We start from the raw sequence: 17,566 nt of genomic DNA, 5'->3' as shown, positions 1-17,566 counted from the left end.
AGATGTGTGTCACACAGGCAGGGAGCGCGGGGCCGGGGGCTGGCGCAGCACTAGGTTAATGTGTTAGCTGTGCACAGCCAGCATCCAGGGGACAGGGAAGTGTGGATGACCAGTGACCAGGCAGGGTGTCGGGGCTCAGGTCCTGCTCGTTCCCGAGGGAAGCAGCAATTCTCAGTGGTGAGAGCCAGCATGGGGCTCCTGAGCGGCAGAGAAGTGTGGCCAAGGCCAGACAAGGAGCACAGGGCTCCTGCCACTGTCATCCTCTGTGGTTTTCCATATAAACTTCCTCCCAGGCAACAGGACCAGAGCCCAGTTTTCCTTCCTCCCCAGATGCTCGGGAAGCACCTTCTGGCGTGGCTGCTGGAGATGCTGCTCTCAAGCTGTGCCACTGGATGTGGATAGCACAGCCCTTGGGGACAAGGCTGCCAGGCTGGGAGGGGGAGGCTTTGGGGGGGACTGTGGGGGAGGCTTTGGGGGCTTTGGGGTCTGCCCAGGGATTGACCCAGCTGTGGGTTGACCCTCCAAGTACTGGAATCACACTGCCACATCTCAAGCTGTACACTGCAAGTGTTTGTATAACCCCAGACTGGCTTGGGTTGGGAGGGGCCTTAAAGCTCATCCCCTTCCACCCCCCTGCCATGGCAGGGACACCTTCCACTAGCCCAGGTTCTTCCAATCCCTGGCCAACCTGGCCTTGGACACTTCCAGGGAATCCAGGGGCAGCCACAGCTGCTCTGGGCACCCTTTGTACCCCCACGTGTACCCCCTGTTACTGCTCTGGGCTGCATTTTGAGCAAGAGGTTTGGTCCCTGCTGGCATCTTTGGTGGTCCCAAACACCACCCACCACTGATGGAATCATAGAATCATAAAATCCTGGAATATCCTGAGTGAGAAAAGACTAACAAGGATCATCAGTGCAGCCCCTGTCCCTGCACAGCCACCCCAACACCCCACCCTGAGCATCCCTGGCAGCGCTGTCCAAACGCTCCTGCAGCTCTGGCAGCCTTGGGGCCGGGACCATTCCCTGGGGAGCCTGGGCAGTGCCAGCACCCTCGGGGGGAAGAACCTTTCCCTGAGCTCCATGCCAAGCCCTGGCCCAGCTCCAGCCCTTCCTGGGCTCCTGTCCCTGTCCCAGAGCAGAGCTCAGCCCCTGCCCCTCTGCCTCCCCTCGGGAGGAGCTGCAGCCCCCGAGGAGCCTCCCCTCAGTCTCCTGTGCTGCAGCTGAACAAACCGAGTGACAAGGATGGTGTCGTTCGGAGCTGTGTGGCTCCGACATCCATCCTGCAAGAGCATAAGAAGCCAAAACCATGCGCAGGCCGAGTGCCCAGCTGGCAGCCTGGGAGCCCTGGGGTGCAGGGTCGGAGTCAGGCCCCGCGCCTTTGGGGCGGCGGGAAGGAGGAGGGAGAAGGAGGGATGGACACATGGCCAGAGAACATTTTAGACGACCTGAGGAGGAGAAATTCACTAAGTTCCCGCAGCTCCAGCCCCTCGTCGGGCGAGAGCCCCGGGCAGTGCTGTGCCAGGCGTCCCCAGCGCCCTCCACCCTCCCTGGGCTCAGCCAGAGCCAGATGGAGGCACGTCCTGGCTGCACGGAGAACGAGGCAGTGAAGCGGGCTGGGGAGATTAACTCCACCGGGAAAACAACTCAGCAGATGCCGCGGAGCTCAGGACCCCTCTGTGCGTGCGTGTGTGTGTGTGTGAGAGCACACGCGTGTGCTCCGAGCACACACGGACACACATGTACAGAGGGAACGAGGCGCTTGGATGTGTTTGTGTATTTGTGTGTGTTTGACAGAGCTGGTGAGCCCGCGCCTCGCCTCGGAGGGGCAGCCGGGTATTGGCGATGTGGCCTCATCCTTTAATTGCTCTGCTTTGATAACAGTGATAATTGGCTGGAAATCGATATTGTTTTGCTCCTGTTTTTCCCATCCTGTCTCACCCAGCCTCCCCTCCCTTCCCGGACGCCGTCGTGCTCTCTTTAGTGGGTGACATTTAAAGGCTCTGCCACAGCCATTAGATAACCCAGGCGGAGAAGATGCTGTGGAGAGGGCTGATGCCGGCAGGGATGGAGGCAGCTCCCCTCTCCTCTCCCACGGCTCAAAGACAGATGGAGATGATGTTCCAGCAACACAACCTGTGCTGTGGGAGCCACAGGGGTGGGGGCACCGGTGGATCTGGGGCTGAGGAGAGAGTGAAGAGGGAGAGCGACAATCCCAGGAGCTCCCTTCGGCTTTGGCTCTGAAAATTGTGCCAGAACATCACAGGAAAATGTGTATTAGTATCACACTGCCCGGCCTGCCCTGCTCTGCGTGCCCCCGCCTCCCCAGCATGGTGTCCCCAGCTCTTGCCATGCTGCCCCAGCCACAGGTGGCATCTCAGAGCCCCCAGGGTCAGGCACCTCCCGGTCCCCTTGCAACTGCCCTCAGAGCAACCCCTGCGCTCCACCTGCCCAGCCGGGGCTGCTGGGACTTTGTCCCCCAGTAGGTGCCCTGATCCCCAAAGCTGAAGGGCCTGGGGAGCAGGACAGCAGCAGCAGAGGGTGCATGGGGAGCTCCAGGAGCCAGGGGCACACTGGACTGGAGCTGGCAGCCCCAAGGCCCCTGGTCTGCAAGAACCAAGGGACCCTCATTAGCCAAAGGAGCCTTGTTAGCTGAGTGACCCTCATTAACAAAGTAGGGTCCAGGGCCCCCCTCTGCAGGGCTGGCTGCAGCATGGAGCTGGCAGTGACTGAGGGATGCCAGCGAGGCTGCAGGTGCGTGAGTTACCTGTGCCCTCACCTCCCACGGGCACCTCTACACCCACCCCCCGGTTACCTGTGCACACTTCTTCCCTGGTAACTCCTGCACACACCTTCCCAGGGTGCCTGTGTATTCACCATCCCATGGACCTGTGTGCCCACCTCTGTGAGAACCTGCGTGCCCACCTTCTTGGGTATCTGTACACTCACCATGCCGGGTATCTGTGCCTTCACCTTCCCCAGGTACCTGTGTGACCACTGTCTGTGGGTACCAGTGTGCTCACCATCCCCGGGTACCTGTGAACTCACCTTCCCCAGGTACTTGTGCACCCACTGTCCCTGGGTACCTGTGCACCCACTGTCTGTGGGTACCTGTGCACCCACTGTCTGTGGGTACCTGTGCACCCATTGTCCCTGAGTACCTACCCACTGTCCCCGGGTACCTGTGCACCCACTGTCCCTGGGTACCTGTGCACCCACTGTCCCTGGGTACCTACCCACTGTCCCTGGGTACCTGTGCACCCACTGTCCCTGGGTACCTACCCACTGTCCCTGGGTACCTGTGCACCCATTGTCCCTGAGTACCTACCCACTGTCCCCGGGTACCTGTGCACCCACTGTCCCTGGGTACCTACCCACTGTCTGTGGGTACCTGTGCACCCACTGTCCCTGGGTACCTGTGCACCCACTGTCCCTGGGTACCTGTGCACCCACTGTCTGTGGGTACCTGTGTGCCCACTGTCCCTGGGTACCTACCCACTGTCCCTGGGTACCTACCCACTGTCTGTGGGTACCTGTGCACCCACTGTCCCTGGGTACCTGTGTGCCCACTGTCCCTGGGTACCTGTGCACCCATTGTCCCTGGGTACCTACCCACTGTCCCTGGGTACCTACCCACTGTCTGTGGGTACCTGTGCACCCACTGTCCCTGGGTACCTGTGTGCCCACTGTCCCTGGGTACCTGTGCACCCACTGTCCCTGGGTACCTACCCACTGTCTGTGGGTACCTGTGCACCCACTGTCCCTGGGTACCTGTGTGCCCACTGTCCCTGGGTACCTGTGTGCCCACCTCTCTGGGTACCTGTGCACCCACTGTCCCTGGGTACCTACCCACTGTCCCTGGGTACCTGTGCACCCACTGTCCCTGGGTACCTACCCACTGTCTGTGGGTACCTGTGCACCCACTGTCCCTGGGTACCTGTGCACCCACTGTCCCTGGGTACCTACCCACTGTCCCTGGGTACCTGTGCACCCACTGTCCCTGGGTACCTGTGTGCCCACCTCTCTGGGTACCTGTGCACCCACCCTCCGTACCCTCACCCTCATTGGGTACCCGTGCCCACGTCCGCGGGTTCCTGATGCCACCTGGTGGCCGAGCGCCCGGCCTGAGGTGGGTGTCACTGGAAATGTCCCAACCTGTCCCCGCAGGGACCTTTGTGCTGCCCCAAAGGCTCCCCCAGGGCACCCCCAGAGCGGAGTCCGGCCCTCGCCTCTCTTCAAACCAAACCCGGGCCGAACCCCGCGGCCCAGCCCGCCGGAGCTCAGGGCAAAGCTCTTGTAGAGCTTTGGGCAGGGAAGTGTTGGGGAAATTCCCGAGCAGAGCTTGGCCGTGGCTTCCCGAGGGTTTTGCTGCTCGGTGTTCCCCAGCCCCAGCACGGCTGGGAGTTTTCTCCTGCAGGGTCTGCCCCCATGGCAATGGCAGTGGGAAGGGCCGGACCCCCGGCATGGGCTTGGAGGAGAGTCCTGGACCCCAGCAGGACACACGGGCTCGGAGGGGAGGCCTGCACGCAGGGCCGGGCACACGAGCTCAGAAGGGAATCGGCCCCATGACCAGCTGGGCCTCCTGAGCAGAGCTTTGATTGAATAAACCCCCACATCATCCAGTGCTTGGTGAAGAGCAGCAGGAACAGTTTGTTGCTGGAAATCCCATCCAGCTGGAGGCCCCTGGAGCATCCCACCATCCACACTATGGATGGTGTATGGCCCCAGAGCCCAGAGCTGGGGGTCCCAGCCCCTCTCATGCTGCTGGGGCAGAGCTGGCTGCATCCCGCCCCTATGGATGGGGTGTGAGCAGAGCACTGTCCACCCTCTTCCCCAGCAGTTACAGCCATATCCCCAGTCCCCTACCCTAGAGCTGAAGCCCCCACAGTGTCCCAGCCTCTACAGCCAAGTAATACCTGTGTCCCAGCCCCTAGAGCTTGGGGGACAAGGGTCTCACCCCCCTTCCTACAGCCAGGGTCTGATTGTGACCCAGGCCCCCAGACCCCTCTCTCTGCAGGGGAGTCTGGCTGTGTCCCACCCCATATACCCACATACGGGTCTCAGCCCCTCAGCTATAGATGGGGCACATCTGTCACCCCGGCCCTACAGCCAAGGGGGTCAGAGCTCCCTCCCCTATAGCCAAGGCACACGTACACCCCAGTCCCTGTAACCAGGGGGTCACAGCCCTCGCGTCTATTGCTGAAGCACACCTACACCCCAGCCCCTGCCCCACGCCCCAGTCCCCATGGCCGGGGCAGGGAGGGCTCGCAGCCCTCTCCGCTGTTCCCGGAGCCCACCGTCACTCCTGTCCTCACAGCCGGGGGTCCCAGCCCCCTCCCCTGCACCCCCGCCCGTGTCCCCGGGGGGTGTCACAGCCCCCTGCCCTGTCCCCGGCTCACACCTACGCCCCCGGCCCCGTCCCAGGCCTCGCGTCCCCCCCGTCCCGTCCCCCCCGTCCCGGGCCCTCCCCGGGGGAGGCGCTCGGGGCCCGCGCCCGCCATGTTTCCCGGCAGCGCTCCCTGCCCGCCGCCCGCCTGAGCCTCCCGGGGCCGGCCCGGCCCGGCCCGGGGCCGCCCGCCCTCCTCCGCCGCCGGTGAGTGGGGCCCGGCGAGCGGGACCCGGCCCGGGGCTCCCGCTCCGCGCAGGCCGCGGAGCCTCGGCCTCGATTAGCGCCGCGGGCCGGGAGCGGGGCGCGGGGCCCGGCCGCGGGGGGCGGGGGCGGCGGGCCGGGGCGAGCCGCGGGAGGGGGCGGTGGGGGTCTCTCCCCCGGGGGGGGTGTCTTTCCCCGGCCGGGCGGGGGTCTCGGCCACCCCGGGCCGCCCGGGCACGGCGGGGGCCGCGGCTCGGCCCGTCCGACCGGCTGGGCCGTGCGGCGCTCGGGGAGGGCTGAGCCCGCGGCCCCTTCTCTCTGCAGGGACTCGATCGACAGCAGCTCCCGAAGCTTTGTCCGTGTGGCAGCGGGCGCCAGCCGGGACCCCCGAGGGATCCACCGCTACCGGGGCTGCCCTGGCTGCGAGTGCCCGAGGAGGGGCCGGTTCGGGCCGAGAGGGTCCCGGTGTGGCGATGGGAGCGCTGGTCTGAGCTCTGCGAGGCACCCCCGGGTGCGGAGCCGAAACCCGCATCCCCCAGCTGAGGACGAGCAGGGATAAACCAGAGGTGATCCGGTTCCGTCCCACGGGAGCGCTCCTGGCAGGGTAATGATTTCGTGTTCGTCTTGTTTATTCCCTCGGTGAAGCAAGTTTTGTAGGAGCGGGAAGGGAGGCGGCAGGGCTGGCTGGGAGGTCGTGGGTACTTCATGCACCCCACAAAGGCAGCACCGCTGGGAGCTCCTGGTACCAGCGCCGTGGCTTTGTGCCCGAGCCGGAGCCACCCGCACCCACCATGGTCCTGCGCACATCCTCTCCCCTTGTTCTGTGTCGAGTTGGACTGGCTGCAGCCACGTTGTCCGCACACATTGGAATTGTGTGTGGTTTTTGTTTGTGCCTCATGGTTCTCATTTAGAGCACTGTGGTGGGTTTGGCCCTGTGAATGCTACACCGTGTGTGGCTGGAAGGGGCCAGTTCCTGGGGTTGGAGGTAACTGCATGTGATCCAGAGAGAACTTATTAAGATTAAATTTAAAATTAGGTTTCAATGTGTCAGCTGTTTTCCCCGGGAAGGTGTTCTGGAATCGCATCTTGCTGCTGGAAAGAAAACCTTATCCTTACTTCCAGCCTAACCATGCAAACGTTCCCCTTACCCACGTATGTCAGAGCAGAGCGTCAGTGGGTTCCTTCTGCATCGCTTGCGTCATCTTCCTGAGAATTAAAAAACTACACCAGGCTCGAAATGAAAACCAAAATGTGACTGACTGGGCCTGCACTGGGCGTGCGAGGTGTGGGTGTTCACAGGGGCCATCAGTAGTGCTGTGGGGGCACATTTGGTACCGGTGGAGAGCGGATTGTAGGGGTCTGACGAGCTCGTGTGTCACCGGGAGTTCAGGGAGCCTCCTGGTGCAGCAGGCAGAGCCGGGAGCCAGTTCCTGTTGGCTTTCCAGTCTGGCTCTGGGTGGCTTAGGGCCCCAGGACATGGATTTTAGGAGCCCCGAGTGCTCAAAGGCCTTGGGTCGTGTGGTTGTGCACGTGCAGGAACCCGGCTCTCTTGGGATCCTTTGTGCTCCTTCCTGATCAGCTGCAGCACACAATGCCCGAGCGCTCCGGCCCTCACAGCTGTCCTGGGTTTATTTCTGATTCCTGGCTGCAGCTCGGTGCCTCGGAAGGGCGAGGATGGCTCAGGAGACGAACCAGACGCAGGTGCCTCTGCTGTGTACCACGGGCTGCGGGTTCTATGGCAGCCCCCGGACCAACGGCATGTGCTCCGTGTGCTATAAGGAGTTCCTGCAGAGGCAGCAGAGCAGTGACCGGATAAGCCCTCCAGGTAGAGGATTTTTTCCTGGAAATTTGTCTTGAATGGGTGTCTGGATACAAACTGTTCAGCATGGCACTGGTGCCTAGCCACCAGCAGATTTACCCTCTCCTAGAAAAATCATCTTTCCCTTTCCCTGGATACCCAAGGCTCTAAATCAAGGATGCAAGCCCTCGAGCACTTCTGTTCCCTGTTAGGAGGGGCACTTGCTTTCTTCCCAGTCTCACCAGTTTGTGAAGCCCCGTCCCAGCCAGCACCTTCCAGTAAACTGTAGAATTTCACATGTGCTGGTGATCCCAGCTTTCAGCTATTTCCTGCTCCCTGATTAGATGCTGACTGCTGGGAACCATGACAAAGCCCCACAATGAAATTTTATTTAGCCTATTTTTATAATATTCTTATCTTAACAGTGTGATATCTAAAAGCCATGACTTACAAGGTTTGTTTCCTGCACTTGGGATGGGAGCAGGGGAAGGATGCTCTCTGCAACGTGAGCAGGGATTTCTTTTGCTGGGGGTTGTGCAGATGCCACATGTGCAGAGTGAGAAATGCCTCTGAGAGTTCTTCCACAGTTTATTCCTGAGGGTCATGGAATTCATCATGGCTTGCCTTGAGTCTCCCACACAAAATATGCTCAGGAACATGACTTTTCCTGACAAAGGTTTTTCCTAAGACCCCAGCTTAGATCCTTAGCTGACACAAACCCCTATGTGTCTGTTGAAGCCTGTTCCTTTCAGCAGATGAGGATCTGGTTCTTACACCTTGGAGAAGTTTACAAAGTGCCACTGGGTTCAAGTTCCAGACAGCCCTGGTGTCCCACAGAGTCCCATGCACAGATTTGGAGAGGAGAGTGTAAGAGCAGGGGTATGGGAGTGATCCCAACAGGAGTGTGCCCTCCCAGCTCCAGTAGGGAACAGGCGTGTAAAGCCTGCTGGAAGTGCTCGTTCTGCTTTCTCCTTGACTGCCAAGCACCTGAGGAACTTGCTGATACTTCCAGAGATTTGACCAAGCCTGCTTTTGTCTCGTAGCACCCAGTGGTCCCAGCAGCAGCCCCATGGCTTCTGAGGCCATTGCAGGACAGTGCACAGAGGGAGACTCCACACCTGAGGATGCAAAAGCCAGGTAGGGGCAGAGTCTGGAGGGGAGGGGATCTAAACCCTGCTAAAATCCAGCTCTGGGACACAAGGGACAGGCTGTCATCCTTTATATGCCTGTAAACAGGCTGGGTCAAAGTTTGCATTGTGATTCTGGTTTATTTGGAAGATTGAGATGTCCCTCAATCTGCTGCTGCTGATGTCTGATGTGTAGAGTGAGGTATCAGAGGGTTGGTAGCAAATTAAATGGCATCTTGGTTCTCCTGCCGCCAGTGCACCTTGTCTGTCCCTGGCTCTGTTCAACTGTTCAATTTCTGCTCAGTCCCAAGCCGTGGGATTTTTGGGGTTTTCCTGTGCGGGGCCAAGAGTTGGACTTGATAAGATCATGAGGATCATCAACTCAGAATGTTGTGTGATTCTAAGTGAAAGCACCTGCTGATGACCCAGTCTGAAAGCTGTGACAGCAGGATTAGAGACCTTGGGCCTGTTTGATGGGAAGGAGGACAGAGCTGCACTGAGCTCTACCATCACATTACAGCCCTGACTCATAACTGTGTTTCCCTGCCCCTGGACTTGTTTGGATAGGCTCTTGCCTTGCTTTGAGATATAATTGGGTGCAAAAGGAAACTGAGATCATCACAGATTCATTCCATTTATGTCTATAAAGGACTTTGATCCCCGATCTCAAGGGGAATTGACCTGCTGTGCTCCTGACCTACTTTTGAATATAAGGAAATAAACTTTATGGGCTGAAGGTCTCTCCCACATAACTGTCCATCAAATGAAAATAGTTGTGTTTTCTCTTTTTGTTTGTCTGCTGCAAATGCTCCCAGTGCTCAGACTCCTGTGACCCATCAGATGACGGCCATGAGCATATCCAGAGAGGAAACCAGCAATGAGACAGAGGAATTCAGCAAGACAGATGAAGCCTCATCAGCTGCTTCCTCATCAGGTAGGGTGCTTGGTTTGTCCTTTGCACAGGTCTGAGTGACACTGAGCTCAGGAGTCCATTGGAGCAGCAGGGACAGCTGCTGACCATGGGGTGTGTCCCCTCCCGGCAGTAAAGGCACACCTAAGAGCTGAGGAGGAAACTTGTTTTGGTGACAGGAAGGAGAGCAAATGCTGTGCTCGAGGGCAGGCTGATAGAGATTGCTCTGTGGGCTGAGGGCTGAGTGGCTGCCAGCCCTCGAGTGGCTGGCAGGAGGATAATCTTCCATGACGCCTCTCCCAGCGAATGGCAGCGAGCCCGGAGCGTCCCACAGCCTGACGCGGCTGCTGCTGGCGGCACTCCCCTGCCAGCTCCCGAGGGGGAGGAAGGGAGACGGATCCATCTGAGGTTTGGAGAGAGGTGACTCGGTTGTGACAGTGCCTGGGGGTAGCGGAGGCCTGTTGTTGTTACCCCGTGTGATGGGGGAACCTGTTCCTCGGGGGGTGTTACACAGCCAGTGCCCTGACGTGATTGAGGAGCAGCAGAGTCATTGCCCAGTGTGGCACATCCTCCAGCTGATGCCATAAGCAGGTGATCTGCATGCAGACATACTCCTTTGCTCAGCTGACAGCTTGCTTGCATTGGAAGCTAAAAAAACCCAGGAGCTGTTGGTTGCTAATAAGCCAGGGCTTTAGTCACCACACAAGGCTGGGCATTTTGGGTTAGGTAATTTCTTGCCTGCAAGCACAGGAGGCAATTTACAACAGGCAGGTGAGAGACTGTTAAAAAGAGGCTTGGGAGGGCCTGCCCCTTTCATCTGCCTGTGTAGTTTTTAGGAGGTTGTTTAGGGTCAGCTCCACAAAGCTGTCTCTGTTTTGTCTCCTCAGAGCAGCCTGCACTACAGGTGCTCCAAGGAGCAGTTGGAGCTCCTCCCTTCTGTTGACTTCTCTAACCTGCTTAGGTACTGGAGGAAATCCTGCTAAGCATCAGTGACCTTTAACAATCTGGCTTTGAGAGCTCAGTTTTCCCTTTGGTAGATTAGAGGCAGTGATGGATATCTGTGTAAAGCATTCTAAGACCCACATTTGGGCAACACTTACATAATAGTCAGCAAAAATAATTAGTAGTACTTACAAGGGGTTAACTTTTTTTCTCCCTGTGAAGATTAACTGTGGGCTCAGCTGCCAGCTGTATTGCTGTAGAGCAGCTGAGCTGTAGTGACTATCCAGTCACTGTCCAGTGACCACTTCAGCTTTGGATTTAAGGCATTTGAAACAGAGAGAAAGCTGTGAGGTGGAGATCTCGGTGGAACAAGGCAAATCTCACAGTTTGGGGTATGTCAGCCAGGGCAGTGTGCACACGGAGAGTCATCAGAGCCTCAAGCAGCTCCTGTGATAAAATGAACGTTTGGTTTATCCCGAATGGCAGCAAAACTCTTGCCTCTGTTTCAGGTACCCTGCTTGAGATATCCCAGAACACAGCCGAGGGCAAGGCGGCTTCGGAAAAACCGAAACCGAAGAAGAATCGCTGCTTCACCTGCCGGAAGAAGATTGGGCTGACTGGTAAGTGCCTGGCTCTGGGAAAACTTCCCCGTGCCCTAAGCAGTCCCCAGTGAGAGGCCTGTGAGCACAGTGCTGTGGTGCTGCTGGGTTTGGAGGGTCAGAGGCTGGAGGTTTCCCCCAAATCCATCCTGGAGCTGTGGTGCTGAAGGAGAGGAGGGAGGAGAGCTCTGACCTGCAGCAGCACTGGCTGAGGCAGCAGCCTGGGGAACATCCCACTCACTGCCGGGGTCCTGGCAGCCCTTGGGAGCAGGATTGGATGTGGCAGCACATCTTGGTTGTTCCTGCTTCTTGGCAGAAGCTGCTGTAGAGGAAAGCAGAGCTTGCTGTGGATCAGAATCCACTCCTGGTCAGGTCTGTGGTAAAGCTTTCGTAACAGTGACATGAACTGAGCTAGACCCAAATGGAAAATCCCTCTCCAGGACTCATCCCATTTGTTAATGCTGCCTGATTTCCACTGTTAACTTCCTGAGAGCAGGATGGCTCTCAGCATGCAGCTTGTAAAGCTGGAGAGAGAAGTGCTGGGATGGTGTCAGGGCACTGCTATCAGTGGGAAAACAGCTTCTGGAAAGTGAAGCAATTAATTTGGCTGTGGATTGCTAATAAAAACATCATTCCCCTAAATTATCTCTGGCATGTAGTACTTCTCTGGAAAAAAAGTTAACTCTGGAGCTGTGCAGGTCATGCTGTTCTGGCAGAGCACTTGCTTCTGTAGCCTGCTTGGGGCATCCAGCAGCAAGGGACTGGCTGTTTTCACGGATATAAGAGGTTTTGGCAAAGTCTAGACTGGAAAGTTTGAACCTGAGCTTGCCTGGAAATCCATGGGCACTATCCTATAATAGGGGTGGGTTTATAAACCTGGATCTGGGCTGGGTACTCTGTGCCCAGCCTTCAGGGTGCAGAGAGGATTGTTTTGCTGGATGAGGGTTTCCTTATAAGCTTTAAACTATGAGAAGTTCTCTTCTTTAGGATTCAACTTACAGAGAACTCCTGTGAATTCAGGGCATTTAGGATAAAATGAGTTTTCTCAACCAGGAGTAAACCGGCACCTTGGAGCAAGGTGTTTGTGGGCTTTACAGCCTGTAGTTGGAAAAAAAGTGAAGACCAGAGCATGATTTCCTGCCAGCAAGATTCCCTGCTGTCCTGCAGCACATCCCCTGCTCGCTCCCTGCCTTGCTTTCCCAGTGTGCTGTGTTAATGGTAGCACTCTTGAGCATTGTCTCGGAGTGAAGTGACTAAAGTGGGAGTTTTGAAGCCTGAATAGCTCAAACATGATCCTAAGGTGGTGACAGCTCTGCTGCTTGCTGCTGGTCAGTCCAGCTGCTGCTGTGTGACCCTGGGGAGCTGGACTGGCTCAGAGGGCTGAGCTCCAGCTCGGGCTGCCTGGGGAGCCTGGTCTGGATTAGCAATCTGTCACTCTGCAGTGCCTGGCATGTCCCTTGTCCCCAGGGAGCACGGACGGCAGCTGCTCTGGGAGCGTTTCCCACCATGTGACAGCTGGGGCTGCCCAAAGCACACGGAGCTCCTGAGCCAGAGGAAAGCAAAGAGCCATCCATGGTCTTCCCCAAATAAAGAATCCCTTTGGCCTGTGGGGAACAGCAGGCCCCCCTCCCTTGCCCCTCTCTCTGCATTGGTGGCGTTTCCTGGCATGGCAGGAAGGAGCCAGGCCCTGCCACCTTCCTGCTTGGCTGGATGGGGTCTGATGTGGCTTTGTCCCTGCTCTTCCTCCCCTCAGGCTTTGACTGCCGCTGCGGGAACCTGTTCTGTGCCATTCACCGGTACTCTGACATGCACGCCTGCCCCTATGACTACAAGGCAGAAGCTGCCGAGAAGATCCGCAAGGAAAACCCCATCGTTATCGCCGAGAAGATCCAGAAGTTGTGAAGGGGTCCGAGCAGCTCGAACTGCAGCCAGGCTGCCTGGTGCTCCTCCCCTTCCTCCCAGCCTTCCTCCTCCTCCTCCTCCCAGCCCCTGCAGCGGTGCGAGGGTGACTCCGGCAGCGCGCACAAACCGGCACCTGGACATGGGGACTCCTCGCACCTCTGGCAGTCAATTGGTGTTCCTCCTCTCCCTTCCTGCCTGTCCGACAGCCACTGCTCAGCTGATGTGTTGTCAACCAGCTTCCCAAAGGAAAAGGGACCGTCCTGCCCCGCTGCTCCGGCGCTAAGACCTTCGCACTTGCCTCTTGCCGGGCAGTTTGCGCGGCGTGAGCGGCCGGGCTCTGCCGGGCAGCCTTTCCCTTGCCGGTGGCTCCGAGTCCTGCAAACCAGCCAGGACTTGTGGCCGCAGTCCCTGAGCAGCTGCTGGACTCTGTTCCCTCTGCCTGTAATCCCGGGAGCTGGGGGATCCTGGCAGCCAGGCTGCCGTCTGCTCCCCGGGAGGTGTTTGCTCTCAGATGCACAAAAGTTGATTCTGTAGTTCCAGCACCCCAGACCCCTCTCCCCACCCTCTGCTGACGCTGTTGGAGAAGCACCAAGGGGGTTGAGCAGTGATGCTGGCACAGGGAAGTTATTTTGTGGCTTCAAGTGACGTGGGCAGGGCAGGACCTTCCAGGAGGTTCTGCTTGCTGCCGTGTGCCTCTCTCCACAGGGAGGGAGCCAGGACACCCCTGCTCCAGCCTCCTGCTTCAGCACCCCTGGATAACCCCGGCTGCTTTCCCACCAAGGTGTGTCCCCCTCAGCACTGCCTGTGCCTGCTCTCCTCTCTCCCCTCTTTCCTCTCCCCTTTCTCCTCTCCCTTCTTTCCTCTCTCCCTGCCTTCTGCCTTACACAAGTCGCTCTCATCAGGGTTGTGCACAAAGCTCAGGTCCCCACACCTCTGCTTCTGGACCTGTCCCTGCATCCAGGTGACAGTGGGGTCCCCTCCTCCCATGTGGGCCATGCTGGTATTGGGGAGAGCTCGGGGAGCCCACCCAGCTGCCCTCCTCTGCCTCCTCCCTCCCTGTGGGATAAGAGGCAGGGCCAGGTCCCCAGGAGATGCTCTGCAAGCCAGACAGAGGGAATTGGGGCACAGGGGAAGTCACGAGGAGGGTCCCGGGGTGCCCAGAAGTCCAGGTGGGGGCTCAGAAACGCCCATGGAGAGACCCAGGGAGCAGGGAGAGATGCTTGGAGGGCTCTGGGCTCACTGAGAGACTCAGAATTCCCTGAGGTGCTGGAAGGCCCAGGAAGGGCTCCGGGGTGCAAGGGAAGGCAGAAGGAGAACTTTGGGGTAAAGTGAACATGCTCAGAGGCCTCAAGCACCCTAAGAGGCACGTAGAAGGCTCTGGGGCTGCTCTCACTCACTCACACAGGAAAGGAGGTGTAGGAAAAACCAAATGCCACTCAGTACCACTCCAGAAAGTGCACCTGGAGGGCTCTCTTGGGAGGACCTGGGGCTCAGGGATGCAGCACAAGGCAGGCAGAGGCTCCTGGGACACAGCCACAACCTCTTCCAAGCCCAGGGGATTCCTGGGAACACCAGGAGTGGGGCTGTGGCCACGGGGCTCTGGCTTTCTCAAGCAGAGAAACCCGGATGGGTCCCGGGGGACAAGCAGCAGCCTCTGTCCCACTCTGCTGGCCATCCCACGCTTTGGAAGCATTTCCCTCAGTGTCAGCACAGCTGCAGGGCTCAGCTGGGGGAAATCACAGCAGCTCCTTCCAAAGGCTGTTTTCCTGCTCTGCTTGTGGCAGTTCTGCCCAGGTGCCGGAGTGTTTGGTTTTTGCAGTCTGCTCCAGCCAAAGCAGCGCGTGCTCTGTGCCAGCTGCCATCTTTTGCTGCTGCTGGCAGCATCTGAGCCTCCCAAACTGCTGCAAATCCCCCTCCAGCACAGAGAGGAGTGAGGCTGCCTCTCACCAGCCTTTTCCTCAGGTTTTTCCTTCTGGATAACACATCATGTCTGGAGCGTGCAAGTGGCTGCACATATTACCCCTGGACACACCTGGGCCAGGAGCACTGAGCTGGTGGTGGCCAGGCTGGGTTTGCCACTGAGCTTTTGGCTGAGGATGATCCCTCACCCTCAGGGGATGCAGGAATTGCAGCCACCAGCCCCGAGCAAGTGCAGCAGCTCCCATGGATCCCTTGGGAAAGCCCACAGCCACCTGCTTCTCCAGCACCGCCCTTTTCCCTGTTCCTCCCTGTCCATGAGTGTAAATACAACACAGTCTAGTTTGCTTGGATGCTGTGGGTCCTGTGTTTCAGGCAGGATACCTGTGGGGCTTGGCTTGGCTCTTTTGGGGTGGCTGTGGGGCTCTGTGCCTCAGTTTCCCTGTGGATGATCATTCACAGTACCTGGTGCTGGCTGGGGATCAGAGCACCCCAGACCTGCACCCCCGGATCTCAACTCCACCAGGGGCTGGATGATCTCCAGAGGTCACTTCAACCCTGACAAGTCTGGGATTTGGCCTTCTGGCTCAGTAGGAAGCCCTGGCTGGGTTTGAGGGGCTCTGAGGTTCTCCCGGGTTCCCTCTTGTCTGCTGTCACCTCCGTGGGGCAGGAAAGGGAGTTTGGGACAGGCCCCCAAAGCTTCCCCCCTCCCCATATCCATGTGGGGGCACTTGGGCAGTGTTGGGCACCAGGACTGACTTCAGCAAGGCTTTGGACGCTGCCTCCCGTGACATCTCTGTAGGTAGACACGGGAAATGTGGGAGAATGGACTGGGGGGAGGGCCTGGCTGAGTGCGGAGCTCAGAGGGGCCTGGAAGCACAGCAGAGCCCACCTGTGCTCAGCGCTGTCCCCAGGGATCGGTGCCTCCTCCAGCCTTGCTCAGTTCGTGTAGCAACGACCTGCCCGAGGGATAGACTGGATCCTGATCAGGTTTCACGGTGATTCCGGCCGGGGGAGTGACTGATTCACCTGAAGGCCGGGCTGCCATTCAGAGGGACCTTGAGGGGCTGGGTGGGGGCAAACCTAAGGGGGTTCAACAAGGGCAAGTGTAGGGTCCTGCACCCGGGGAGGAACAACCCCAGGGGCCTGCACAGGCTGGGGGTGACCCACTGGAGAGCAGCTCTGCAGAGGAGGAGCTGGGCCTCCTGCTGGATGACAAACTGTCCCTGAGCCAGCAGAGCGTCCTGGGGCCAGGGGGGACACTGGGACCCGGGGGGCATCGGGAGGAGTGTGGCCAGCAGGGCAGGGAGGGATCCTGCCCCTCTGCTCAGCCCTAGCGAGGCACATCTGGGCTGCTGTGTCCAGTTCTGCACAAGAAGGACAAGGAGCTACTGCAGAGGGTCCAGCAGAGGCCCCAAAGATGATTTAGGGGTCTGGAGCTTCTTTCTGGTGAGGAGAGACAGTGGGAGCTGGGCTTGGTTAATCCAGAATAGGCTGAGAGTGTTGGATGTTTGATTTTTTTTTTCTTTAAAGACTATAAAATAAGGCAGTATAAAGTCATAAAAGCTCAGAAATTCTGTTGGAGAATATCACAATAGGGAGAACAGCCAGATTGACATTGATACAAACCAAAGCTGGCTCCAGCTCCAGAGGTGTGACGAGCAGCCCGTTCATTCAGGGCAGCTGACTTTGGGAATGTGGCAGTGCTCAGAGCATCCAAGTGCCTCTTGGACTCCTCCGCTCGCTGCGTGCGGGTTTTCCCCGCTTTCTTCAGGATCCGCTCCATTTGCTGCTGCTTCTGCACCTTCTCGAAGGCCACCTGCGCCGGGGTCCGCCTGTCCAGCCCGCGCTTCTCCGCCTCCCCTCCTCCTGCTCCTTGCTGCCCGTGATCTGCTCCGGGATCTGGGCTTTGTCTTTCGCCTTCTTCTCCCGCTTGCCGACCCCCAGGGAGCCCCCGCTGCCCTTCAGCCGCAGGGGACCGCGCTCCATGATTTTTCTCAAAACTTCTAGATTTTTGTCAAATTTTATACAGTCCCAAACCCATAGAAATCCATCGGTTTAATGGTCATTGGTCCCGACTCGTGCAGTTCTTAGTCCTTGGTTTCCTATTGGATATGGATTCCCTCGCCTCTGATGTTAATTAGGTGTTCATTCTAATTTGCATTTCCTTATCAGCCTTGTCCAGGTGTCCCCAGCCGTGTCTGGAGTAGACGGTCGCTGATGTTTCGCCAATGGCCCTTGATGGCCTTTATCTCTCGTGTATCTCGTGCTGCCCTCAGCCCGCTGAGATGCCGAACTCACCATTGTTCCTGGAGGAACAATGCTTTGGAGGGGAACTTCCGTTCCCTTCCCCCGGGGCAAAGGCGAACAAACGTGACTAAAGTTAGGAAATAAAAATTTTAAACTTGGTATATTTTCCAACAAGAGGCGATCTCACCAATCCACATAAACATCTCCGACGTGAGTACCAGACTCCTTTCAGTGGTGCAATGGCCATGAACTAAACTAAACTAAACCACAAGAAGTCCCACCTCAACGTGAGGAAGAGCTTCTTTACACCGAGGGTGGCAGAGCACTGAACAGCTGCCCAGGGAGGCGGTGGAGTCTCCCTCTCCGGAGACATTCCAAGCCCACCTGCTCCAGGTGACCAAGGTCGGGCTGGATGATCTCCAGAGGTCCCTTCCAGCCCCATTTGGGATTTTGGGCCGCAGGGACCGAGGAGAGGCCGCGCCGCGTCCCCGCCATGAGGCGGCCGCGCTGTTCCTATGGCAACGGGCGCGGA

The 17,566-nt window shown here is 58.3% G+C and overlaps 1 protein-coding gene and 1 pseudogene across 1 annotated transcript; one reads left to right on the top strand and one right to left on the bottom strand.

The window, feature by feature from the left end:
• Nucleotides 1–5,435: 5,435 nt before the first annotated feature.
• LOC137463118 (AN1-type zinc finger protein 5-like) lies at nt 5,436–15,137 on the top strand. Its single transcript, XM_068174102.1, has 7 exons — nt 5,436–5,592; nt 5,914–6,193; nt 7,241–7,414; nt 8,431–8,524; nt 9,330–9,448; nt 10,876–10,986; nt 12,719–15,137. Exons 3-7 carry the CDS (start codon nt 7,264–7,266, stop codon nt 12,865–12,867), a joined length of 624 nt encoding a protein of 207 aa, XP_068030203.1. The 5' UTR covers nt 5,436–5,592; nt 5,914–6,193; nt 7,241–7,263; the 3' UTR covers nt 12,868–15,137.
• LOC137463119 (protein FAM32A-like) lies at nt 13,380–17,566 on the bottom strand (annotated as a pseudogene).

This window comes from Anomalospiza imberbis, chromosome 27, assembly GCF_031753505.1.
Source record: "Anomalospiza imberbis isolate Cuckoo-Finch-1a 21T00152 chromosome 27, ASM3175350v1, whole genome shotgun sequence".
Classification (NCBI taxonomy): Eukaryota; Metazoa; Chordata; class Aves; order Passeriformes; family Viduidae; genus Anomalospiza; species Anomalospiza imberbis.
Note: the sequence above shows the minus strand (reverse complement) of the source record. Positions and strands in the feature narration are given on the sequence as shown.

What these genes read in the sequence shown, in the direction of transcription:
- LOC137463118 (XM_068174102.1), top strand. Translation starts at nt 7,264, where the DNA reads ATGGCTCAGGAGACGAACCAGACGCAGGTGCCTCTGCTGTGTACCACG. An exon ending in CCTGAGGATGCAAAAGCCAG is followed by an intron (nt 8,525 to 9,329) that starts GTAGGGGCAGAG and finishes AAATGCTCCCAG; the next exon opens with TGCTCAGACTCCTGTGACCC. An exon ending in ATCAGCTGCTTCCTCATCAG is followed by an intron (nt 9,449 to 10,875) that starts GTAGGGTGCTTG and finishes CCTCTGTTTCAG; the next exon opens with GTACCCTGCTTGAGATATCC.